The following is a 25,783-nucleotide window of genomic DNA, read 5'->3' on the forward strand; positions in this document are numbered from 1 at the left end:
TAAATTTTCAGTGTTAGGGCACAATGCAATCAAAAGTTTCTGATGGTGAAAATTATTGCAAAGGCATGCTCTTTCTCAACAAAGAATAAAATTTATGGTTCTCTTACGTCTTGTAACAAAATTTTACGTTTTTGGACACTGTGGGGGAAAGATGGCTACTGGGTACAACTTTCCTACAATCCATAGCCGTAAAAGAAATAAATAATGAAACAAAGTTTTTCATCTTAAAATCTAAAATAATATTGATTACAGGGTTGTTGTTTTTCCAAAAGTGCAGACTTGTTTTTTCCGTTTTGGGTATTTAAAACTATGAAAATTGGCTATATCGTGAAATCAATTTTTTTAAAAAATCGGTCAGAAACTTTAAATGGATTCTCTTCTCTCCAAACTGGTCTTTTCTTCTAAACTTATATCTTCAGGTTGAACGCAACTGCCTTCAACATCACCTTGATCTACATCGCTGCTATAAATAATTTGTCTACATCTTCTGCACAATTTATCTCCTGGCTTTATACTTTAATTCCTTTCTCTAGCAAATCTTTAGACTGCTGTAATGTTATGGGGCTTAGATATTTTTTGACTGGTCCTTTGTGCTTTTTAAAAGGATCCCTGCAGGTTTTTTTGAAGATATTCAAATTTCTTCAAGTATACACTTTGTGATGCAAGCAAATAGTTTCTAAGTCTTCAGCTTTAGCTTCACTTCTTAAATGCAACAGCTCTCTGTCCTCTTCGCTTAAACTGTTAACATTCTCAGTCCCTTTTCTGTGACGGAAAGTTAGCTGATGGCATTCACTAGAAGTTAACTCTCCCACACTACATATTGAATCTTCCATCTTATTCCAGTTGAAAAACACAGCAAGAACTAGCACCCAAAAAATCAAAGATTGGATAAATTATAAGAGCGCACCACACTGCTTTGCTCACAGATACCAGAAGTAGATTGACTGCAAGGTGGAAGAAGGCCTTGCATGATGGAGTCTCTTCCTCCAGGCACAGCTTCCTTATGAGGAGTCCAAGGGCTGGGGGGTGGGGCAAGGCAGGTGGAAGAAGGCCATGTCTCTCTCCTCACCTCATAATAGCATACACATCTAGCATATACCAAAGACTTCTCTGAACTGCAATCTGAGAAAACATTTTAAAATGTCTCATATTTTTAATATTTCTGAAATGAATAATGTTTTTATTAATTTAACCCTAATTTGATGTACTCATGATTGAATATAATGCATGATTTTACATTCTTTTAATCTTTTTATTGCTAGGTCTTATTTCCTTACGTGTCAGCATTTCTGACTGATTTTTTCTTTTTTAGATTTATTAATACTATTGCCTATTGTAAGTTTGTCCTGACCTTTGGCCAGAACAATAAACTAATGAACTTGAGTACTTATCTGCCAGGAAATGCCAACCAGGTTTTGTGAAGATGGAAATTCTTCTGAATACATTGATATATATAATCGTGTTTTCATCCATCATTAACCTTCCTAAATCATCATATGCCTTTGGATTATTGACATTACTTATCCCCTGTGCAGACCAACATTCCCGAACCAGGGTTTGAAGGGGGGTTTGCAACCCCATAAGCTATTGTTAGCACTGATTGCTAATTAATCTCTTTATCTTCTTTCTCTCCCTTCTTCTCCATATATATAAAAATATCCTTACTCTTACTGGACCACAACAAAGGAAACCGCTGAGAAAAGAAGAGAATGGAACAAGTCGAGCTGAATATGCAATGACCTCTTCCCAAAACAACAAGACAGTTGATGCTAACAATGCGGTGGTATAATTTTCGAGGCTCCTCTTGAGTAGTAAACATTCAAAAGCACATGCGGCGTCTGCAAGTTGGGTGGAACGAGAGCATCGAGAGAAGCCCTGTGGCCCAGGACTTCATTTCAGAAATTGTGCACGTATCAGTTATCCTGAGAAGAAAAGCAGACGAGACTCCTCTTTGTCTAGTTGATTGTCACAAAGGGAGGGATGAACTTGCCAGTCAGGGCTACTCTGAGAAAAGACCTCACAAAAAGGCACACACTCACTGCATGCCGCGTTAGAACAAAGCAACATCATTCCGCTCCTTTCCTTTCCTTCTTATTTTTGATTGACAGTTCGTTTTTTTGAAAAAATGCTTCAGTAGGATCCTTTGATGGCAAAGGTGATCCATCTGTGGCAGCAGCCAATGGTAATTGGGTCTGAAATCTCAAGCTTCACTTGCATGCCTTTGCACTTTTCTTTATCTTTTACCAGCCACATCCATCCCCATTCTGAATTGTTATTGCATTGTTAAGTGGCAGAGTTTCCATTGACCCCCAAGGCAGCCTCCCGACAAATTGCATGATGTCATGAAATACACAACCACATCTACAGCCTGGTGACTATGCAATTTCCACAGCAGGAGACTTTTCAGACCGAAAGTAGTCACAGTAGGATCCGTAGCACTTAGCGTTGCTGATAAAAGAGAAAATTATTATAGATAATAACATTCAAAGGTGCTTTGAATACTGTTTAACCCACAATCAGTCTTATTTCCCCATGTTGTTACCATGTAGCATTTTCTCCCTGGGTTTTGAGAAGTTCCAAATTTTTGTGTTGCTCAGTTAACAGTTTTGCACAATTTTGCACATGTATTTACACCACACAGATCTGTAGGAAGGATCTCTCTAGAATGGCTTTAAAAGAATCAGGTTTATGCGTGGAGGGAGACTGGCTGCAGTGAAAATTGAAGTCCTCCTAGCCCTCCTTGCAAGCTCAGATCTCTGGTTTCCTGGGGGACTTCTTCTGAATAAAGGACTCTCTGCTTTAGGGAGAAAGCTGTGAAAGCTCAGTCCTCTCTCTTGACAAGGGACTGCCAACTGTGCCAAAATTATATGTGATAGCTCGTGTGTTGTACCACTTTGTGATCAGGACTGCAAATGACTTAGAAGCTGAACCCTCCAAACCCATTTTTGCGCGATACCTTATTAGGCTCAGTCACTTTAATTTCTTTAAAGAAACAGTTGCTGTTCAGACACTGGTATCCGCCCACACCTGGATTAAGATGGTTAAAAAAAACAACCCACGAAAAGATTTTCTGTCTTTCCTCTTGTACGCCTTCATTTGCCTCTGTTCCGAGAGCCGCATCAACGAAAACCAAAATGTGCTTCTTGTCTTGCTGTCAGGCTTCAGTGATATTCCGTCTTTGTGTCTTCAAGCAGTCCAAACCAAGCCGTCATAGCCCTGTTTGTATAGAATCACTGCATTTCGTCAGTACAGCCTATTAGTGCTGAGAAGCTGGTGTTCTGGCCCAGGATGGGCCCAGTCTACGAAACCTCTAGTGAGACTCCAAAGAGCTGAACCTTCATCCAGAACCTTGTATCTGTGCCAACAAAGGAGGTATGGGTAAATTCCTATTAGCAGATGGTGGGGTACAGGGGTGCCAACTTGAATAAAATATTGGGGGACCAGGTAGGCCCCACCTCACATAATCACAAGATGCAGCTCACACGCCATTTAAATGGCAGTGGCCATCACATTTGGGGGACTGTCCCCTCAAATATTTCAGTGGGGGAGCCAAAAGGACCTCAGCGCCTAGGAGTTGGCTCCTTTGGTGCTCTCAATGATCACTACCACCATATTCATCTCTGGTAAGGTCACTGGCTCATGGTGTCAAAGTTAATTGTCAACTAGGTGATACTCACAGCCAACCAGAAATGGATCTGCTCTGATATGACTAACATGAAGCATCTGTGATATTTGGGGACGTGAGGGTTTGGTTAACCATTATTTTCTTTTCAGAGGAAAAACATGGTTTTGGTAACAGAAGAGATGGTGCTAGGTGTGTCCACACAGCATCTCTCTATGTAGACTGTCTCTCACGTAATGTTCTGCATCTCAACACCTTTCTTAAAAGATAAAAGGTGATGGTGAGAGACAGAGAGGGGACACAGGGAAACTCAAGGTTAACCCCCATTGTTATTTTTTATTATCATTATTAATAATTAGATTTCTTACCTGACCTTCACCATAAGACGCTAGGGCAGATTATAGCCATTTCTTAAGATTAAATATTTAAAAATCAGTTTACAAGAAATTACAATAACAGGAAAAATGTGGGTCCTGGAAATATACCCCTCAGGTGTCAAGGAAAGGAAATGAGTCTTCAGCATTTGACAAAAACTGTGCAATGAAGGTGCACCTCTGTGGGGAAGAAATTCCACAACCTCAGCGGTGCCACAGAGAATGCCTCCTCCCCCCCCAAAAAAAATAAATTCTGAGAGTTGTAGAACTACCAAGAGCCCCCACCCCACTGATTTCAGCACCCAAGAGGTCTGTAAGGAAGGAGGCCATCTTTCAGATGTTTGAGACCTAAGTCATTTTGGCCTAAACATTTGAATCTTTGAGCCCAGAATGGTACCACATGGAGTTCCTCTATACAAAAGTACCTTCTGACTGGGCCCTTAGACCTATCCTCCATGAAATATTTGAGATTTTGGTTTTTACGAAAGTGTTATGTGTAAATATATCTGGGAAAACAAAACAAAAAAGCTGCTATTTACCCTTACGAAAGAATTCAATGGAAATTCGTTCACTTCCCTGACTGACCTTTCTTCCCTGTCTGAGAATATAGCTAGAAAGGTGGTTGTGTGTTTTGGGGGGGTTTTGGTTTTTTTTACCCTTTATATCCTTTTAAATGTCAAGACTTGCTGAAGGTAGAATGAAAAAAGAAAGAGTCATTCATTCCATACTCCTTCCAGTTAGTTTGGTGCACAGATTCTGTGTTCTTGGAGCATAGAGTTGCTCAAAAACAGTTGCCATTTTTTGACCTAGGGTTGTTTTGATTGACATATTTTCAATGGAATCCACTGTCACTTAATATTTATAATTGCACTTTCCCCCTTAATGCTGCAACAATTGTTATCTGGGTCGGTTTGCTTTTTCTACACTGCCAAGCTATTTTCAGTGTAGTTGACACCCTCCCCCCGATCCTTTCTATTTTATTGTGTCATAGGTATGACATAGTGCAGGAATAAAAGATAGAGAGATAGATGATAGATAGATAGATTTTGAAATACGTTTATTTTAATTCAATGTGATATGCTTTATATCAGGCATCCCCAAACTCGGCCCTCCAGCTGTTTTGGGACTACAACTCCCACCATCCCTAGCTAACAGGACCAGTGGTCAGGGATGATGGGGGTTGTAGTCCCAAAACAGCTGGAGGGCCGAGTTTGGGGATGCCTGCTTTATATGTGCTGTACACACAACCAGTCATTTAGGAGAGATGTGCTGGGGCAAGAACATCTGCCTTGAGGTCCCAAGTTCAGTCCACAGCATCTCCTCCATCTGAAGGTCCGGTGTAAACCAGGGTTTCCCAGACTTGGGTCTCTAGCTTATCTTTGCACCCCAGCGCCACATATGCTTAAGATAGCCCTGGGTCCAGCCCCCTGCAATGCAGAAATATTTTGCTCAACGTGGGGCACTTTAAGAGTCTGTCCTAATCTCCAACTGAGCTAAAAATCAGAACATAAAGATATGAATGAGGTGGAGCCCTAATACTGTACCACTGAAGAGGGCAGTTGGAGGGACTCATGTCTATATGACACACCCAAAAAACTTGTAACTGGGAGCAGGGAGGAGCTAGCGTGCCAGATACCTTTTTGCGTCCCCTACATTTTGTATGCGGAGAAATCCTATTTTATTTTTTACAATGGGGAGTAAAACTATGTACGTGCTTAGAGGATGGTACCATATGATTCTTTTGAGCATATGGCTCGGTCCTCAATCTTCAGAGCTGAAGGGCAAGTTAAGCAATGCTTTCAGGAGCTGACTCCCAGAGCTTTGAAATATAACCAGGGTTTTGTTCAAAACTCTACCAGTTGCTTGCAAAAAACAAAAAACAAAAACCTTTCCATTAAATACCAGTGAAATGTACAAGTCTTGACAGATAAAAGCTTCTTTACAATGGGGACCCATTACACTGAAAAGATAGCAATTTACAGGGATTTAAAGTTTATTTTTTATTCTCTAAAATTAGATGCTGAAATGCTCTACATACCTAGGGGGCATGTAGTGAGCAAGCTTTTCAGCTGGGTGTATCCTAGCATTGCCCTGCCTAAGACTAGCAGATTGTGTGCCATAATTTGACCCAAAGAGCTAAGATTTCCATATTTTGCAACTTTGTTCCATAATAAAAAAGATTTATGGCATAGATACTGTATACAGAGAGGGCATGATCCAGCATCATTCAAGCACTTCTGAATCCCATTTATTTCAGTGGGTGAGTAGAAGAAAGCACGTTTTCTTAATTTTAAAAAAAATGAATGAAATAATCCCCTTGAAATGGAGCTTAAAAGTGCTTAAATTTGTCTGGATGCTAGCCATATATTATATAGCTATGAACCTGAATTTCCATTGTCTCGCACTTTGCAGTTTGGTTTATACCATGCAGGACTGAGTATAAACCTGTCCCTGTACCCATTTTGTACTTGCTCTGCACAGGTATATAAAACAACTCATAGTCTAAGACAATGGAGAATCGTGACTGTTATAAATATATTTTTATATATTCTTCACAACCCCTCCCCTGCATCTCTACAAACAAATATATGATTTTTAAACTGCAAAGATAGTGTGTTAAAAACCAATGCATGAATGTAAATACTCTTAAGATCTGCCTTCTTGACTGTGTACCAGGTGTACAGATTAAAACAGCTACTACTGTTCATAGGAAATCTGTACCAGTGGTTAAATGACTACGGAGTATGGCCATGATTCAAAGAGTTCCAAGGTGGCTGCTTTAGGAAGGGGAGGCTCAGAAGCTTTGCGTGGAGCTCCTTGGATCATGGCCAAAATCAATTTCAAAATTAATGTTGTCATGTTTCTAAGACAAGCCATTAATGTATATTTAGCATTTAAGGATATTGCTCAATACATATGTTCTGTACCAAAAAAACAAAAAACAAAAAAAACCAAACCTGTGTCGCATATACAGATTGTGCAGTACCCTATTTAAAAAGGCACCATAACTAATTTTTATTTTAAATAAAAATGTACTTATAAAAAGTTTCCCGTCTTGTTCTTTTTATGTGTATACTTTGCTTACCGTGTGCTGCAAAGGTGACACTTTGCTTACACTTTGCTTACACTTTGCTTACCGTGTGCTTACCGTGTGTTTCCCGTGTACATGTCAAAATGCTTTTAATTGTTCCTAGCGCGGGGATCAACAGCCTGATTCTTTTTACTTGGAAAGAAGTTAAAGTCAGTTTAATGAGGCCATCTCCCATATAAGTGTGCACAGCCTGAGTAACTTGTGCCTGGATCTGGGAATATATTGAGCTCCATTCAACAAGTTTCACCGTTCATACCCTATTTTGCCGCCAAGACCTTATAACACCCGTCCTGAAAGACCTACATTGGCTCCCAGTATGTTTCTGAGCACAATTCAAGGTTTTGGTGCTGACCTTTAACTCCCTAAACAGCCTCGGCCCAGTATACCTGAAGGAGTGTCTCCACCCCCATCCTTCAGCCCAGACGCTGAGGTCCAGCTCCAAGGGCCTTCTGGCGGTTCTCTCACTGCAAGAAACCAAGTTACAGGGAACCAGGCAGAGGGCCTTCTGGGTAGTGGCGCCCACCCTGTGGAATGCCCTCCCACCTGATGTCAAGGAGATAAAGAATTACCCAACTTTTAGAAGACATCTGAAGGCAGCCCTGTTTAGGGAAGTTTTTCATGTTTGATGTTTTATCTTGTTTTTAATATTCTGTTGGGAGCTGCCAGGGACGCGGGTGGCGCTGTGGGTTAAACTACAGAGCCTAGGACTTGCTGATAGAAAGGTCGGCAGTTCGAATCCCCACAACGGGGTGAGCTCCCATTGCTCAGTCCCTGCTCCTTCCAACCCAGCAGTTCAAAAGCACGTCAAAATGCAAGTAGATAAATAGGTACCGCTCCGGCGGGAAGGTAAACGGCATTTCCGTGTGCTGTTCTGGTTCGCCAGAAGCTGCTTAGTCATGCTGGCCGCATGACCCGGAAGCTGTACGCCGGCTCCCTCGGCCAATAAAGCGAGATGAGCACCACAACCCCAGAGTCGGCCACGACTGGATCTAAGGGTCAGGGGTCCTTTTACCTGGGAGCTGCCAACCAGTTGCTTGGAATTGAGAGCTCAGGTCTCTCATGCTTGAGTCCTGTTTGTGGATTTCCTACAGGCATCTGAGTGGCCACTGTGAGAACAGAATGCTGGACTAGGTGGACCACTGGCCTGAGCCAGCAGGGCTCTTCTTATGGTGAAATATGAAATAGGCAATAATCATAACTGAAAACATGGTTCTTGTGAAACTTTGAAGGCATCCACCAGGGGTCAGCAAATTTGCCGCGCCTCGGGCTGGTGTCTCCAGCGCCAATCATGCAGTGGGCCGGAGGGCGGGGGAGCGCATGCCCATATGCTATTTCCAGTGCTCCTCCGACCTGGAAGTGGGCAGCCACGCAGCGGGCAGTGGCAGCGGGAGGCGGGGGTTGCCGTGAGGCCAGATAAACGAGTCCCTCAGCCCTTTTCTGACCCGTGGGCCTTAGTTTGGGGACCCCTGGCATCCACAATCCAGCCTTTGGACTTGCTGAATCATATATTTTCCCTGTTATAGTCGCTTTGCTCTTCTCCCTTCCAGCATCTGAAGTGATGTTTCTGAACCATACTCAAGTCTGTTTAGAACAGCCAAAATTAGATCACATCCTATCGTCCTTTAAGATCTCTTTTCACACAATCAAAGGAGAGCGAGGGGGAAAGGCAGCAACACAGCAGACACATCCGAGTGAGCGAGCCTGTGAGTCGGAGACAGCCTTTCCCATTTTTGATTTGCAATTTGAAGGTAATTCAATTAGACATTTCAAGCAATTTAAACATTTGTGCATTGTCCAGTGCCAAAGCATTATCATTTCTGCAGCAAACAAGACTTGACAGCCTTAGCAAGCTAAGTAAAATCCCGATGCTTCAAAACTGGGGAATGGGGAGAGAGAGAGAGAGATTACTAACAGAACAATCCTACATGTCTACTCAAAAGGAAAGTCCAGTGCATTCAGTGGGGCTTTACCTCATGGAAGAGGGCATCGGATTGCAGCCTTAGGTCGCATCCACATTATCCATTTAAAGCACATGGCTTCCCCTATAGAATCCTGGGAACTATAGTTCACCACTCAGAGCTACAATCCCTAGCACCCTAAACCAACAGCAGTTCCTAAGTTTCCTTGCAGAAGCCATGACTTTAAAAGTGTGTGGTGTGGTTGTGTTAAACTGAGTACAGGATTACAAACTAACACAACATCACCATACATTTAAAGCACTCTTATTCCACTTCAAACAGTCATGGGCTTCCCCCAAATATTTCTGGGAACTGTCATGACACTGAGAGTTCTTGGGGGACCCTTAGTCCCATTGCAGAGTTACAATTTACCAAATTCTCTTTGAAGAAGAATTGATTGCTAATCTACTCTGTGCGTTGTGTGGAGCTCCCATAACAACTCTCAGCTCACTCAACAAACTACGGTTGCCATAATTCTTTCGTGAAAGCCGTGACTGTTTAAAGTAGTATCATATTTTTTCAGTGTACGGTGTGAAGCGGCCCGAGAGTAAGTCCCACCAGATTTATAGGGGTTATTGCTGAATGGACATGGTTAGCATAGTGCTGCTGATGACTCCTTTCTGTTGAAGAATAGGCCCGGGCTTGCTAACCTCCAACTATCCAGATATTGTTGGACTCTATCTCCCATCAGTTCCAGCCAGCACAGCCAACGGTTAGGAATGATGGGAGTTGTAGTCCAACAACATCTGGAGTGCCACCAATTAGCCAACCCTCCAACAGACCACAGCTGTTCATCTCTGACCTTTAATTCCAGTTAGTCAATTCACATCACTTTTGAAGTCATTCATTTAACTCATGGGCTAGCAAGTCCAGTTTTAAAATCAGAATATCCCTGATATTCTGACAATAGGATAAAAAATAATAATTCTCTTTTCACTTCACAAGGAAAACTCAACTTCTCTTTGAAGCCTATGGTTTAATCAGCCTTTAGCCCTGATTCCTACCTGAAACAAAACATAAGTACCGTATTTTTCCATGTATAATACCCCCATGTATAAGATGATCCCTATTTTGGGGATCCCTCAACAGTTGCTGAGCTTCTTTTGTAAGTTCGCTGAGTTGTTGAGCAGCTTTTCAATGATCCCCCGCTCTAGTGCCGTAATACACCACATACTGGCAGTCACCAAATACTCTTCCTAAACTGGGAAGAGTGGGTAAGCAGCCTCGCCTCTGACATTTCCCTGTTTCTGCCACAGCACCAGCCCTCGCTTACTTAGCATATTAACCCATGTATAAGATGACCCTCAAATTATCAGAAAAAATCAGAAAAAATGTCATCTTATACATGGGAAAATTTGGTGTATATATGTCTCTGCACATATTCATGCCTTGTCACTCTATCCTTCCTTTCCTTCTCTATCTTTCGTTGTTGCACTGTTAAAATGCAGTAGTAGATAGGTAGCCGTGTTGGTCTGCCATAGTCAAAATAAAAAAATTCCTTCCAGTAGCACCTTAAAGACCAACTAAGTTAGTTCTTGGTATGAGCTTTCGTGTGCATGCACACTTCTTCAGATACACTGAAACAGAAGTTGCCAACTTCTGTTTCAGTGTATCTGAAGAAGTGTGCATGCACACGAAAGCTCATACCAAGAACTAACTTAGTTGGTCTTTAAGGTGCTACTGGAAGGAATTTTTTTATGTTAAAATGCAGATATTGTAATCTCCTGCTCTGGTGGCATGGCATAAATAAATACACAAGTTGAAGACAAAACTAAAATAAATGGACCCAGAACTGCTTGTTACAGTCTGCCCATGCAAACTGTCTGTGGGTGCTGAGTCAAACAGGGCTTTCAGCACAAGTGTGAGCACCTTGTATTGGACCCCGAAACAAACTGACAACCAAGGTAGCTGTTTTATAACAACACAGGAGCCTGCTGGATCAGACCAATAGCCCATCTTGTCCAGCATCCTGTTCTCACAGTGGCTTGCCAGTTTCTAAAGTAGCTTAGGATATGCCAGGGGGCAGAATGTTTGAAAATGTAACACTGCATATAAAAGGTAAAGGTACCCCTGACCAATAGGTCCAGTCACGGGCGGCTCGGGGGTTGCGGCGCTCATCTCGTTCTATAGGCCAAGGGAGCAGGAGTTTGTCCGCAGACAGCTTCCGGGTCAAGTGGCCAGCTTGACTAAGCTGCTTCTGGCGAACCAGAGCAATGCATGGAAACACCGTTTACCTTCCTGCTGGAAGGTTTATCTACTTGCACTTGAAGTGCTTTTAAACTGCTAGGTGGGCAGGAGCAGGGACCAGAGAATGGGAGCTCACCCCGTTGCAGGGATTCGAACTGCTGACCTTCCGATCGGCAAGCCCTAGGCCACCCGTGTCCCTAACACTGCATATAGAAAACCATAAATCTCATGTATAAAATAAATTATAACTACCACATCAGAGGTAGGCTAGCCCGCAAACGTACATGCATGTGCTATTTGCTGAGTGCAAGGGTTTATTTTATTATTTTATTTCATTGGAACAATTTAAGCATCCTACCAACCTATCAACCTTTGTACCTGCAGCTCAAAGCATTGCAGTGCAGGCAAAGCTTTGCCCCTTGGTTCTGCTGAATATATCACAAGCCTGTTCAATAGCCTGAGTGCACTCTGAAGGCATTTGTCTCATATATGATAGAGTATATCATTTGTTCATGCTGTCTGGCTCCTTGCCATAGAGGAGAATAATCTTGGATGCCTAAAAAAGCCAACTCATCTGTTTTGATGGCTGCAGTCTAGCAGCATGTTCTGGAAACAAATGGCCTTTTATCTAATAAAGAAACCAAGCTGGGCCTTTTATCTAATAAAGAAATCAAGCTGGTGGAAACAACATGGGGTTCTGTGAAATTCCAAAAATCTGAAGGCATTTAGCAAGGACATTTTCTCTGGAGCAAATCACAATCTCTCCCTCCCTCTCCCCCTCTCTCTCTTAACCACTACAGCATCTTTCCAAAATATTACTCTGCACTTTCAGACCCTTCAAATGTCCCTATTTTCCAGGGACATCCCTGATTTAGAGAAGCTGTCTCAGTTTCTTATTTGATCCCGGAATGTCCCACTTTGGAGAAATGTTGGAGGGTATGGAGTTATACCACCCCCGAGCCGTCTGAAGGCAAACCTGTATAGAGAAGTTTTTTAAATGTTTAATGTTTTATTATGTTATTTTATATGTTGGAAGCTACCCAGAGTGGCTGGGGCAACCCAGTAAGATGCAAATAAAAAATCATGATGGAATGGGACTTCTCTATTTTCATCAGAGAAATGTTGGACGGTGTCAGGGGTTTAGGAGCAGAGGCAAGGGCAAGGGAGGAAACAGAGAGCGAAGGGGAGGAGGCAGAAGAAAAGATGAGTGATGACGACGACCCGAGATCTCCGAGTCTTTCCAGTGAATCAGAGGATTCACAGAAAGGAGCGCCAGTGGCCAGGGCAAGGGGGGAGTCTAGGGGGACACCCCAGGAAGAAAGGGCCAGAGGGGGCTCAGAGGGGAGCAGTTGGAAATCGGGACCAGCGTCACCGCCAGAGAGCAGGGAAGAGGAAAGGAGCCAGGGGACAAGCGCTGGCAGCTCACCACAGGAGGGAGGGCACGAGTCAGGAGTGGCCACACCTCCATCGGGGAGCGAAGAAACGGTTAAGCGGAAAGTGGAAGGTTGGGCGCGCGCGCCAAGTTCAAATGCAGAGGAAGGTGACGCAGTAAGCAGCCCGGAAAGGGAGCCAGGTCCTAAAGCCCGGCGCAAGGAGACAGGAGGGTCCGGGGGGTCAGCGTCAGAAGAATCCCGGAAGGAAGAGACCCCGGGGGGTAGAGGGACCCAGAGGAGGACAGTCAGGCGGAAAAGGTGGAGCCGGGCTAGGATATTAAGTTGGTGCACACGGGGCGGAGACTCAGACGGAGCTTCGCCGATCTAGCTACTAGACGTAGAGTTGCGCGCAGCAGCGTGAGAATGGAAACTGTAACTCAATAAAGACTTTTACTTAATGATCGCTGGCTAGCGTGATCCTCTGTGAGCTAGGATCTTCAAGCAGCTCTGACAGTAAGCTCCGTCTCGTAATTGTGGGCATCTACAGCCTCGAGGAGGGGAGAGAAGCAGGTGCCTACTAGCGAGCTCACGAACGGCAGACGACATGACGGCTGAGCAGCAGATAGAGGAACTCAGAAAAGCAGTGTCACAACTGAATGCCGAGGCTCTCGCATCCAGGAAGAGAGAGGAGGAGGCAGCTGCCGCCTGCAGGGATCTCCAGGTCAGGTTAGACGTGCTGACAAAGCAGACACCCAGGCAGGAGGGAATTGGGTTGGCGAGACGAACAGGCGGTCTGGTCTCTCACTTCGATGGGAACCTGCAACAGTATCCCAACTTTAGAGCAGACGTACTGTGCGCACTGCAACTGCTGAATAAAGACTTTAGAGATGAGCAAGAGAAAGTGGGATTCATCATGTCCCATTTGCATGGGGATGCTAAAGCATGGCTGCGCAATTTATGGAGAGATAAGGATCCGGCGCTCCAAAATGCGGATGCCTTTATTAAAGCGATGGATGGGTGTTTTTTATCAAGCATTGACGTGGATCTTGCCCGGAAGGAGGTGCATGGACTAAGGCAAGGGAGGGCCAGCGTGAGGCAGTACCATGCCCGCTTTTTCGCTTTGGTCAGTGCCCTGGAATGGGACAGAGATTCGGCCCCTGTAAGAGACCTCTTTTGGGAGGGGCTGCACAGCTCGATTAAAGATGAGATCGCGAGGGGGGAGAGACCCCGGACCACCCAGGAGGTCGTTCAGAGGGCACTGGCAGTGGGGGTGCGGCTGGAAGAACGTCCGTGGAGCAGGGACGAAGGGCGTGGAGGGCGCGAACCAGCCAGGGGCTCCTCCTTCCTTCCCAGAGAAGCAGCGCGTGCGCAATCCACGCCTCCGCCAGGAGGAGGAGTGGAACCTATGGAGGTTGGAGGTGCAAGGGCTCAGTCAGCAACCAGAGCCCTAGCACCGGCAGCAGTGAAAGCGAAGCCTCCTAGAGGGAACAGGAAGTGTTACGTCTGTGAGGAGCCAGGGCATATTGCGAAAGAGTGTCCCCAGAGGCTCCACAAGCTCACTACAGCCTCAGCAATGGTGACTGCAGCAACGCAGCAAGGAGGACCACAGCAGGGAAACGACGCAGTCTGGCTGGAGGAAGAGGCCCTGGGGCCCAGCCAGACGTGTTAGTGACGCAGTCCCCAGAGATTTTACAGCCCGTGAACCCCCTCCCGCCCAAACCAGTAGTGAGGCTCACCGCATCTCTCCAGCTGCCCAATGGAATCACCATGGACGTGCCAATCACAGTTGACTCGGGCAGCAATGCGGACTTTATAGGGCAGGACTTTGTCGACAAACACGCTATACAGTTGCTGCCGGCCACACTGCCCCTGCAGGTTGTCACGGTGGATGGCAGGGAGTTGCTAGGGGGGCAAGTGGTGAAGCAGACGCCACCGATGGCGATGCGACTTGGGAATCACAAAGAAATCATCAGCTTCAATGTCACTCAACTATCGGATACGCCCATTGTATTGGGAATGAGTTGGCTGGACAAGCACAGCCCAACGCTGGCTTGGTACCAGAGGCAGCTGATCTTCGGCTCTTCCTTTTGTGCTGAACACTGCATCGTGCCCCGGCAGGAAGGAGAGGAAGAGGAGTCACAGCTGCTGCTAGGCACGCTGCAAGCGATTCCCCACAAGTACGCAGAATTTTTGGAAGTTTTCTGCGAGAAGGAGGCAGACAGGCTACCCCCTCACAGACCATATGACTGCAAAATTGACCTGCTGCCGGGGGCGGCGCTGCCTAAAGGGAAACTGTATTCCATGTCAGAGGACGAACTGCAGGAACTCAAAGAGTTCATAGATCATAATTTGGAGCGCGGTTTCATCCGGGAGTCCAAGGCAGCGGGGGGCAGTCCTGTATTCTTTGTTAAAAAGCGAGACACGCCCCCAAAAAGACTGGTAGTGGACTATCGCATTTTAAACAATGGGACCAAGCCATCGGACTTCCCCATGCCCCGAATCGACGACCTCCTCGCAAAGGTACGCAAGGGAAAAGTGTTCACCAAGTTAGACCTGCGAGGGGCGTACAACCTCATTCACATGCGGGAGGGAGATGAGTGGAAGACGGCCATGTTCACGCCACTGGGTACCTACGAATATAGAGTTATGCCTTTTGGATTGCAAAATGGCTCCCACGTTTTTCAAGCTTTCATGCATCACGTGTTGGCGGGACTTCTCTACAAGACGTGCGTCTGTTTCTTAGATGACATCCTGATCTTTTCGGAATCGCAGCAGGAGCATGACGGACACGTCAAGGAAGTGCTGAGCAGGCTAAAGCAGCATAGGCTCTACGCCAAGCTGGAGAAGTGCCAATTTGACGTGACGGAGGTGGATTTTCTGGGCTACAAGTTGTCTGACAAGGGGCTCGCCATGGACAGCGCCAAGGTTCGAGCGGTATTGGATTGGAAGAGTCCGCGCAACCGGAAGGAGGTCCAACGGTTTGTCGGCTTTGCGAACTTCTATCGCAAGTTTATCAAGGGCTTCGCTATGCAGACAGCGGCCATCACAGACACGCTTAGCTCCAAGAAAAAGAAGTTCGTTTGGACAGAGCAGGCGGAGCAGTCCTTTCAGGCACTCAAGCGTCTCTTCGCGTCGGAAGAGCAGCTGCTTCACGTCAACCCCAGCAGGCCGATGAGGGTGGAGACAGACGCCTCGGACAGAGCCGTGGGGGCGGTCCTGCTGCAAAAGGACCCGCAGGGGGTGTGGCGACCGGGAGCGTTTTACTCCAGGAAGCTCAGCAAGTCCGAGCAGAACTACACCATCTGGGACAGGGAGTTGCTGGCCATTCATGCAGCGTTCAAAGCGTGGAGGCACTTCCTGATCGGCGCCAAGCACACGGTGCAGGTTTGCACGGACCACAAGAATCTGGAGCACTGGCGCACGGCACAGTTCCTAAACCAGAGGCAGATACGTTGGGCTGAGTTCTTTGCGAACTTCGACTTCCGCATAGAGTATGTCCCGGGGGACACCAACATCATGGCGGACGCTCTCTCCCGTAAGCCGCAGTATCTGGAGGACGCAACGCCAGCAGCCGCCATGCACATCTTCGCACCAACAGTGTGGGCGTGCGCCGCGGCAACCGTGGACCTGGAGGCGGTGCGACGAGCGTTGCGGGATGACTCCTTCGCGCAAGCAAAGATGGCAGAGGTGCAAAGGGGCAAGGCAGCGGCCGACGGTTTCCAGCTACGAGATGGTTTGCTCATCCATAAAGGGGCCATCTACGTGCCGGGAGACGACCTTCGCGCCAAGGTGCTGCAGCAGCTGCACGACGCGCCCACTGCCGGGCACTTCGGCAAGGAGAAGACGGTGGAATTAGTAGCCAGGGATTTCTGGTGGCCTGGAATGAGAGGGGAGGTCGCAGACTACGTGGCGAGGTGTGACACCTGCCAGAGGGCCAAGCCAGTGCACAGACCACCGGCCGGACTGTTGGAACCGCTGCAAACTCCGGTCGAACCTTGGGAAAGGGTGGCCCTGGACTTTGTCACGGATCTGCCCAGCTCGAGGGGCAAGACGGCAGTGCTGGTGGTGGTGGACCTGTTTTCCAAGATGGCACATTTCATTCCGTGTGCTAAGGTGGCCACGGCGGAGCAAACCGCCAAACTGTTCATAGACCACGTGTTCAAGGTTCACGGTCTGCCACGGTCTATTCTGTCCGACCGGGGGCGGCAGTTCATCTCGAATTTCTGGCAGAAGCTGACGGGCTTCCTGAACGTCAAGATCAACCTGGCGTCGGCGAGACACCCGCAGACCAACGGGCAAGCGGAGCGGGTCAATGCCATCATGCAGCAGTACCTGAGATGTTATGCAAATCAACAGCCTGCGACGTGGGTGGATTACCTGCCGCTTGCCGAGTTCGCCTACAACAACACGAAACACGTGTCCACGGGGGTCACGCCGTTCTTCGCCAACAACGGGAGGCACCCCAGAACCTTCCCGGGACTGGAAAGAATGGGGGAGGGGGAGCCGCAGACAGCAGATGCGTTCGCGTCGGAGCTGCAGGAAGTCCACGATCAGCTGAGGCGCCACCTGGAGCTGGCCAAGCACGCATACAAGGTACAAGCGGACAAACACAGAAGGGTTGGCGAAGAGCTCCACGTGGGAGACTGGGTCTGGTTAGCAGCCCACGCAGTGCCGGCCAGGTCGTTGGCCAAGAAGAAACTAGGGCATAAACAACTGGGGCCCTACCAAGTCGAAGAGCAGGTCAACCCGGTAGCTTTCAGACTGGCACTTCCGGAGGGTTCCAGAATGCATCCGGTATTCCACAGATCGGTGCTCACTCCCTACAAGGCACCGCACAGGTTCCAGGAACCCGGAACGGCGCCGAGTCCGGTCAGAGACAGAACAGGGTACGCGGGAGTGGCACAGAAGGAGCGCATCAACGAAGTCACGGAGATTTTGGACTCCAGATGGGGGGAAGAGGGGGTAGAATACTTTCTCGCCAAGGAGGGCACCCCGGCCAGTGCGAACAGCTGGGTGCCGGGCTACGCCTTGGACGAACCTCTACTCAAAGACGAGTTTCATGCCCTCTTCCCACATAGACCTATGCCAGCAGACTTTTTCGACGACTGGCTTTTCACGCCCACGCTTTCGGCCAGCACGTTCCGGGGGTTCGACTCGGACGAGGACCCGACACGAGACGTCCGTTCCCCGGAGGGGTCACCCTCGGGATCTGCATCAGAACCCTCGTATTGGTGGGACGATAGGCCAGAGGAGCAGTTCCGCAGAAAGTGGCTGGAATGCTCTGGACGAGCAACGCCGCCAGGAGGAAGTGAGGGAGAGACGGACATGGACATTTTCAGGGACGACCCTGGTTTCGAGCACGGCGGCACAGAGATGGAAGCGGAGGTGACCGTCGTCGACGAGAGCAGGGAGGAAGACCCGGGAGACTTCAGATGGAGACCCGCCACGGGAAGCGAACGATATCCGACGTTCGTCCCTTTGCAACAGCAGCACCCAGCTCCAGCACCGGAAGGAGGGGAGGGGGGAATGGGGGGCTTCGAGGGGGGGATGGATGTCAGGGGTTTAGGAGCAGAGGCAAGGGCAAGGGAGGAAACAGAGAGCGAAGGGGAGGAGGCAGAAGAAAAGATGAGTGATGACGACGACCCGAGATCTCCGAGTCTTTCCAGTGAATCAGAGGATTCACAGAAAGGAGCGCCAGTGGCCAGGGCAAGGGGGGAGTCTAGGGGGGCACCCCAGGAAGATAGAGCCAGAGGGGACTCAGAGGAGAGCAGTTGGAAATCGGGACCAGCGTCACCGCCAGAGAGCAGGGAAGAGGAAAGGAGCCAGGGGGCAAGCGCTGGCAGCTCACCACAGGAGGGAGGGCACGAGTCAGGAGTAGCCACACCTCCATCGGGGAGCGAAGAAACGGTTAAGCGGAAAGTGGAAGGTTGGGCGCGCGCGCCAAGTTCAAATGCAGAGGAAGGTGACGCAGTAAGCAGCCCGGAAAGGGAGCCAGGTCCTAAAGCCCGGCGCAAGGAGACAGGAGGGTCCGGGGGGTCAGCGTCAGAAGAATCCCGGAAGGAAGAGACCCCGGGGGGTAGAGGGACCCAGAGGAGGACAGTCAGGCGGAAAAGGTGGAGCCGGGCTAGGATATTAAGTTGGTGCACACGGGGCGGAGACTCAGACGGAGCTTCGCCGATCTAGCTACTAGACGTAGAGTTGCGCGCAGCAGCGTGAGAATGGAAACTGTAACTCAATAAAGACTTTTACTTAATGATCGCTGGGTAGCGTGATCCTCTGTGAGCTAGGATCTTCAAGCAGCTCTGACAGACGGTATGCACTTTCCCCAAAAAAAGTTGCAGCTTGACATGATTTGCATCATCGCTTCAAGTCCAAAACTTTCTGACTCCCCAAACTATTCTCAAACACAAGGCACTGTTAACAGATTTATTACGACCGTAGTCCTAAGCATTACTACGTGGAAGTAAACCCTGTTGGTCTGGATGGAGGCAGAAGTGTCAGAGGTGGCTGCTTGTCACCTTCATTTTGGATGAACACAGCTTGATTTCCTGGAGAATGTTGACAGGCTGTTTGAGGTCAGGAAGGCCACTACATGAAGCTTAGATCACTGTCCTTCCTGGCTTGTTAAACCCAGACAGCTAGAGTGAAACCTTTGCTGGGGGGGCTCTGTGACTAAACAAAACTAAGTGATATTCACAGTACTGTATAACTTGTGGGATATTTACAATGCAGTTTGCTAGACAGGCACATGGTAGGAGCTGAAGCTCAGAGCTTTCCTGTAAGTTTGCTGGAGAGAATTCTCACCAACAGCAGCAGAGCAAGCCGATCAGGTGCCTGGGGCAGTGTGCGCACCCTGTGCCATGGGGCGGGGCCAACCGAGGCAGGACACTCCGCGGGGCCTCTGAGGAGTCTGCCTGCCTCCTCCCACTCAGCCGCCCTACAGCTGAGGGGCAGGCAGACTGTTTGGGGCAGTGCAGAGCCTACAGGCACCCAAGCCACCGCGTCACTCCCAGAAGAGACGCATGGCTCGGGTGTGCTGCAGGCCCCACGGTAAGTGCCGCCCGCCATTTTGTCCCCCCCCCCAGTAGTGACACCTGGAGTGGACCGCCCCCACCACACACCCCTTCCTCCACCCTTGGCTCCCACTGTGCCCTCACCTGGCCAACCACATCCTCTTGGCTCGTTGACTTCATTCCAGCAATGTGAGAACATCTACATGTCTGAGCTCCAACAAGGCTGTTTGTGTGATTATTGTTGTTGCTTTTTTTGGGGGGGGGGAATACCAGGAGAATCCAGCCTGCCTTAAAGCATCCCCAATTCCTTAAACTAAAAGGCCAAAACTAGCCTATCTAAGCTTCTCTTGTAAGCTGCAAAACGATGCACTCTGCTGATCTCACAGATAATATCTAGGAAATATATCTTTTCCTAGCATCTGTGCACATCCCTACATAACTAACTGCCATGATATCCTTTCCTCTCAATGCTGTTTTGTGGGAATGCTTTGGTAATTGTTAATGAGTTTAAAAGAAGGAGCGATGAAATTCCCCGCTACCTTAAGAAACCATCATTTTGTAATGGTAACCTGAGGGCCATGAGGCAAGGTGGAGCAGTGCTGAAGTATTCCGGCAAGTTTTGGCTGGAAACTGCTGTTGCTTATCTGCTGATGGCAGGGCGGAGAGGGCCCTGGAGAGGAGCACTGCTTCCTTAGCTTCCCAGGTAAGGGTGGCATGGCAACATGTTCCTGTTTTGCCTTGAGCAGCAAAATGGGACACAGCACCCCTCGACAACCCTATTAACTATGGGTCAGTTTCCAACCTCCCGTTTCTGAGGGAGATGGGTCTCTGCCTCCACAGTTGGAGGCAGTCATGCTTTTGATATCTGTTGCTGGAAGCCATGGGAGGGGAGGATGCTCCTGTGATCGGGTCCTCCTTGCCTTTTTCTTGCACGCATCATCCTGGCCACTGTGAGATGAGGATGCTGAACTAGATGGCCTTTTGGGACAGTTTAGGGGGGGATGGAATTTCAGTAGAAAAATAATGCCTGCAGAAAGGGTTGGAGCTCTTCCCCCACAGTGGCAGAGGTTAGTACAAATTTTAAAAGAAACAGGCGATCCAACTACAAAGTCCCTGTAATCTCTTTTTAAATTTTTTATTATGATTATAAATTCATTAAGGTGCATGGAGGAACCCAAGGAGAAGGAAAAAGAAGAAAGGCCATCACCTCACATTGACAATACGTTTAAACATAAATGCACCCATTGTAGCTTATAGAAAGACAGCCGTTTATGTCACCCAAATGTCCAAACTAATTGGTGCTTGTAGAAAGGATGCTCAAATGTAGCAAGGTCTTCAGACCATTGCATAATAGATGGCGCTTATTTATCCTTCCATGCTCTATCAGTCTCTTAGTGACCATTAGGCACATAAGATCCAGTCTCATTGTCCCCATACAACAGAAATATAATTCAAAAGTATGCGAATTGCTCTGTAATCTCAGCTAGAGTGGCCCATAAGCATTTGCATGAAATCAATGGTGTTTGAAAGTCCTTAACTCAGGCTGAATCTTGCCTGGTTTTGCATGTTTCGCAATAGCCTCACAAGAAGATCAAACCTCTCCATTCTTAAGGAAATCAGCCCTGAGTGCTCACTGGAAGGACAGATCCTGAAGCTGAGGCTCCAATATTTTGGCTACCTCATGAGAAGAGAAGACTCCCTGGAAAATACCCTGATGTTGGGAAAGATTGAAGGCACAAGGAGAAGGGGACGACTGAGGACGAGATGGTTGGACAGTGTTCTCGAAGCTACCAGCATGAGTTTGACCAAATTGCAGGAGGCAGTGGAAGACAGGAGGGCCTGGCGTGCTCTGGTCCATGGGGTCACGAAGAGTCGGACATGACTAAACGTCTAGACAACTACAACAACATTGGGCCAAATGCATGAACCTCAGTTGTGCTAAATTGTTTATAAAAAATAATTATTTATAACGGAATTTCCAGACAGATTAACCCAAGTTCACTTCCAGCAGTGTTTCCCGTCTCACATGCATCTCATTCACTTGACTCTCTGCTAGTTAAATGTTATTTTCTCAGTAGAAACCATTTTTCCCACTCAATTGGACATTTTGACTCGGCGGGCATGAAAAATGGGCCCTCCCATTCTCAATGCTAGCTTTCCATCTCTGTCCCACACACTAGCATGCGGCGTGTGTCATAATGAAAGGCAGAGCTTTATCAGTTCCCCAGAGGGTAGATACACCACATTGTTTTGAAGCTTATAGTCCACAGACTATCCACAGAGCTAGATTGATGGCCTTATGTATCCTACCCTGTGTATTCTTGATAACCAGGTTTAAGGAAATCAATCTCACAAATATGATACAAGTAATGGCCACCAGAGGCTGAAGGAAACACACAATTAAATTAGGCTCAAAAGGATGAATCTTGTGGTGGTTATGGGCTGCAGTAGCAGCTCTTACACAGTTTGTGTACCTACTGTGGGCCTGAAAGCAGTTCACACTGGTTCAACAGCAGTGCAGTAGTCTGGGCTCAGGGGGCGGGGGGTGGGAGTGTCAAGGATTCATTACTGTTTCTGCAACAGGGTCACCGTCTCCAGGCTCCCACAGCTGCCCAATCAGCTCTATAGCTGCTGCATGCTCCGAAGCTAAGCATTTAGGAACAATGAAAGCACAAGGTGCTTCAGTTTAAAGAGTAAATTAGCTCTCTTACATGCTATTGAACTTCAGGGAAAACACAAAATTCAGTCCAAAAGGTGGTATTGGCACACTCCGAATCCTTTTGCCTCTGCATGCGCACAGAAAATAGCAGATATAGTTAAAAGCAACACACGGAGATTGCAATGCCTTCCTAATTATTTTTATTGTATAAGGCTATTGTATAATCTTAGAAGCAGTGCAGCTTAGGAGGCATGGATGTGGCTCTCCTGAAGGGACTCTGCACTTCTGAATTTGCCACTGCACTACTGAGGTTCACACATCCATATTCCTCACTTGATCACTGCACCTTCCTGTGTGTCATAGAAGCTCGAAGAGCGATGTGAATACGGCAGGCAATGCAAGGAAACCCACCAGTGTAGAATGGAGCCCATTTCGACAACGTTTTGCTGAAGGTCCCCTCAAGTATGAAGCTATCCCATCTCTTAATTTCACAACAGATTCGACACAAGCAAAATTACTTCTTCACACAGCACATAATTAAACTATGGAATTTGTTCTGATAGCAACCAGTGATGGCCATCAACTTGGAAGACTTTAAAAAGGGATTCAACCAAGGCGTAGTGGACAAGGCTGTTAATGGCTATTGGATAGCTATTTTCTACTTCCGCTGTCAAGGCAATACTCCTCTGAAAATTGGTTTCTGGAGAACAAAAGTAGGAAGAGCATGCTAAAGTTCTGCTTATGGTCTTCCCACAGCCATCTTTTTAGCAACTCTGAGAACAGGATCATAGAGTCATAGAATTGTAGAGTTGGAAGGTATCTCAAGGGTCATTTAGTCCAACCCCCTGCAATGCAGGAATCTCAGCTACAGCATCCATGTCAGACAGGCACCCAACCTCTGCTTAAAAAACTCCAAGGAAGGAGAGTCCATCACCTCTTGTGGGAGTCTGTTCCACTGCCAAGCAGCTCTTGCTGTCAGAAAGTTTATTCCGAACGTTTGGTCAGATTCTCCTTTCTTGTAACTTGAAGCCACTGGTTCAAGTCCTACCCTCCAGAGTGGGAGAAAACAAGCTTGTTCCCTCTTCCATGTCACGGCCCTTGAGATATTTGAAGGTGGCTATCATATCTTTGTCAGTATTTTCATCCCTCCCATTGCAAGGATCACCTGATCCTATTGTTTACTTTCATATTGTGAGAAAGGAAGGGGAGGAAGCCACTCTTCGAGACTTCCGTCATTGGTACTGTTGTACTTTTTCTTTGATCTGTCTTGCAAAGAGACAGGATGTCTGTATGAGAGCTGCTCCTCTTGTACATGTTTGTTATGTTCTTTTATTTGACTAATTGGTAGAAATAAATTAGGTATGCTGCAAAACCTCCATAGCTTTGCTTCTGTTTACTCCGCTGAGATTGGGTGCTCACATGAGCAGATGTGAGTCCACAGCACCAGGACCTGCTCCTCAGGAATGCTGCATTGGTGTTCCTATGTTCCTGTGACTGGAGGGTTGGTGAACGTGCTCCGGTTGCCCAGCCCATGCAGGCGCTGAAGAGACGGGCTAATGGGCGTACCAAAAATCTTGTCTCAGTTTCCTCTTTTCCAGGCTAAACATACCTAGTTCCTTCAGCCATTCCTTGTCAAGCTTGGTTTCCAGACCCCTGATCATCTTGGTTGCCTTCCTCTTAACACAAATGTTGTTGGTCCTCAGTTCTCTTCATCCCTAGCCCATGAGATATTCAAAGATGGCTACCTCAGTCACTCAGGATCCTGGAGAAGATGCCTGGACCAGATGACCCTCATGGTCCCTTCTAACTCTTCAATTGTATAAATCTATGGCTAGATGGACCTTTGGCCTCATCCAGAAGCCCTCTCCTTCTGTTCTCTGTTCTTAACAGAGCCAGTGTGGTGTAGTGGTTAAGAGCGGTAGTCTCGTAATCTGGGGAACCGGGTTCGCTTCCCCACTCCTCCACATGCAGCTGCTGGATGACCTTGGGCCAGTCACTTCTTTGAAGTCTCTCAGCCCCACTCACCTCACAGAGTGTTTGTTGTGGGGGAGGAAGGGAAAGGAGAATGTTAGCCGCTTTGAGACTCCTTAAAGGGAGTGAAAGGCGGGATATCAAATCCAAACTCTTCTTCTTCTTCTCATCCAAACACACCACCTGATACCTTCCACCCTGGCTCACCACACTCTCTTATCAAGGCAATACCTCTGGCCCAGAAGAATCAAGAACTAAACATCTGGACTTTGATATGAAGAGCAGTACACACACACACACACACACACACACACACACACACACACACCGACTCTCCCCAGAAATGAGAAAACAAGTATAAGATTCTGAAACATTAAATGCAATTATATTATTTCCTCCACCACCTCATCTCTTTACAAGCTAATGCTGCCCCTACCTTGCGCCTCACAGCAGGTTTTTAAAATTAACACAGCAGGATGATTTCACGGGAGAGAGAGAAAGAAAGTGCATCACAAAACAAAACAGCGAATCCAAGCAAGATCACTCGAGGACAGTACGTCTAGTGCTGCCTGCCTCATGTAAATTCCATTATTTACAAGGCCCGGCGAGTGATTGATTCTAAGGGAAAGCAAGATCCCGTGGATAAAGCGTTGTTATTACATAAGTGCTGATAAACGGACGCCTTCAACCCGTCTGGGGAAGGGCGCTTCTGTTGTTTGTGTAATAAAAAGATTTGGAGGGCAAAGAGTCAGGGTAAGACTCTTAAGCTGGAGACAAAAAGGGCTGCCATTGAAGGACTGTAAGAATGTGGAAATCCCCAACAGGCAGTAAAGAATCCTTTACTGAAAGGAAAATTCCCTGGGGAGATCCAAACCAGGCGCATTCTGCATGTGACGGCCATCACCCAGTCACTGACTCAGCAAAACACAGCTGCTTGCCTCCTTTGAGGGTGGCGGGGAGAGAGACAGCAGAACACAAGTTATTCAGCTTATTCCCCGTCATCTTAAGCTAGGTCCACACAGCAAGCAAAGGAAGTGCTAGAATGCTGAAACGAACTTCTTCACCCTTTCAGACGCTCTGTGTTTGGTGTAGTCCATCCTGCCACCTAGAATTCAACCTCGTCAGTGGTATTCCCTATGCGTTCCCTTGAAATGGTGCCATCCATTCTATCATTTCAGCATTTTCATTCTAGCAGAAACAAGTTTAGGGGATCCAATAACGTGGTTCTGCTTTTAACGCTTACGATGTTCATCAATGCCAAATCTTTGAAAATTATTTATTGACAGGTGCCACATAATGCCTGTTCCACATAAGGAAGTTTATAATGTTTGATGTTTCACTGTGGTTGATGTTTTAATTTGTTGGGAGCTGCCCAGAGTGGCTGGGGCAACTGAGATGATTAGGAAATTGAGGAGATTTTAATCTGTTTAATCTGTTTCAGTATTTTAACTGTTGTAGGCCTTAAAGCATGGTAGTGAATATTTCTTGATTTTGCTGTTCTATCTTTTGTGAACCTCTCTGAGGTTTGTTTGTTT

At 47.2% G+C, this 25,783-nt stretch overlaps 2 protein-coding genes across 6 annotated transcripts in view; one reads left to right on the plus strand and one right to left on the minus strand.

The window, feature by feature from the left end:
* The window catches only part of PRIMA1 (proline rich membrane anchor 1), a 58,163-nt gene extending 51,122 nt beyond the window's left edge, over positions 1-7,041 (plus strand). For 3 of the 5 annotated variants that reach the window (XM_083503618.1, XM_083503621.1, XM_083503619.1), the window contains one exon: positions 1,687-7,041. Coding sequence is in view for 2 of the 5 variants with exons in the window: in XM_083503621.1 (XP_083359747.1) it covers positions 1,687-1,789 (103 nt within the window). In the remaining 3 variants the exon portion in view is untranslated. The remainder of the gene's footprint in view (positions 1-1,686) is intronic. The other 2 variants (XM_083503620.1, XM_083503622.1) reach the window with 1 other exon arrangement.
* LOC310706715 (endogenous retrovirus group 3 member 1 Env polyprotein-like) overlaps positions 1-25,783 on the minus strand; it is an 874,531-nt gene that overhangs the window by 194,476 nt on the left and 654,272 nt on the right. The window lies entirely within an intron of this gene.

This window comes from Podarcis liolepis, assembly GCF_965112155.1.
Source record: "Podarcis liolepis genome assembly, chromosome: 1".
Taxonomy (NCBI): domain Eukaryota; kingdom Metazoa; phylum Chordata; class Lepidosauria; order Squamata; family Lacertidae; genus Podarcis; species Podarcis liolepis.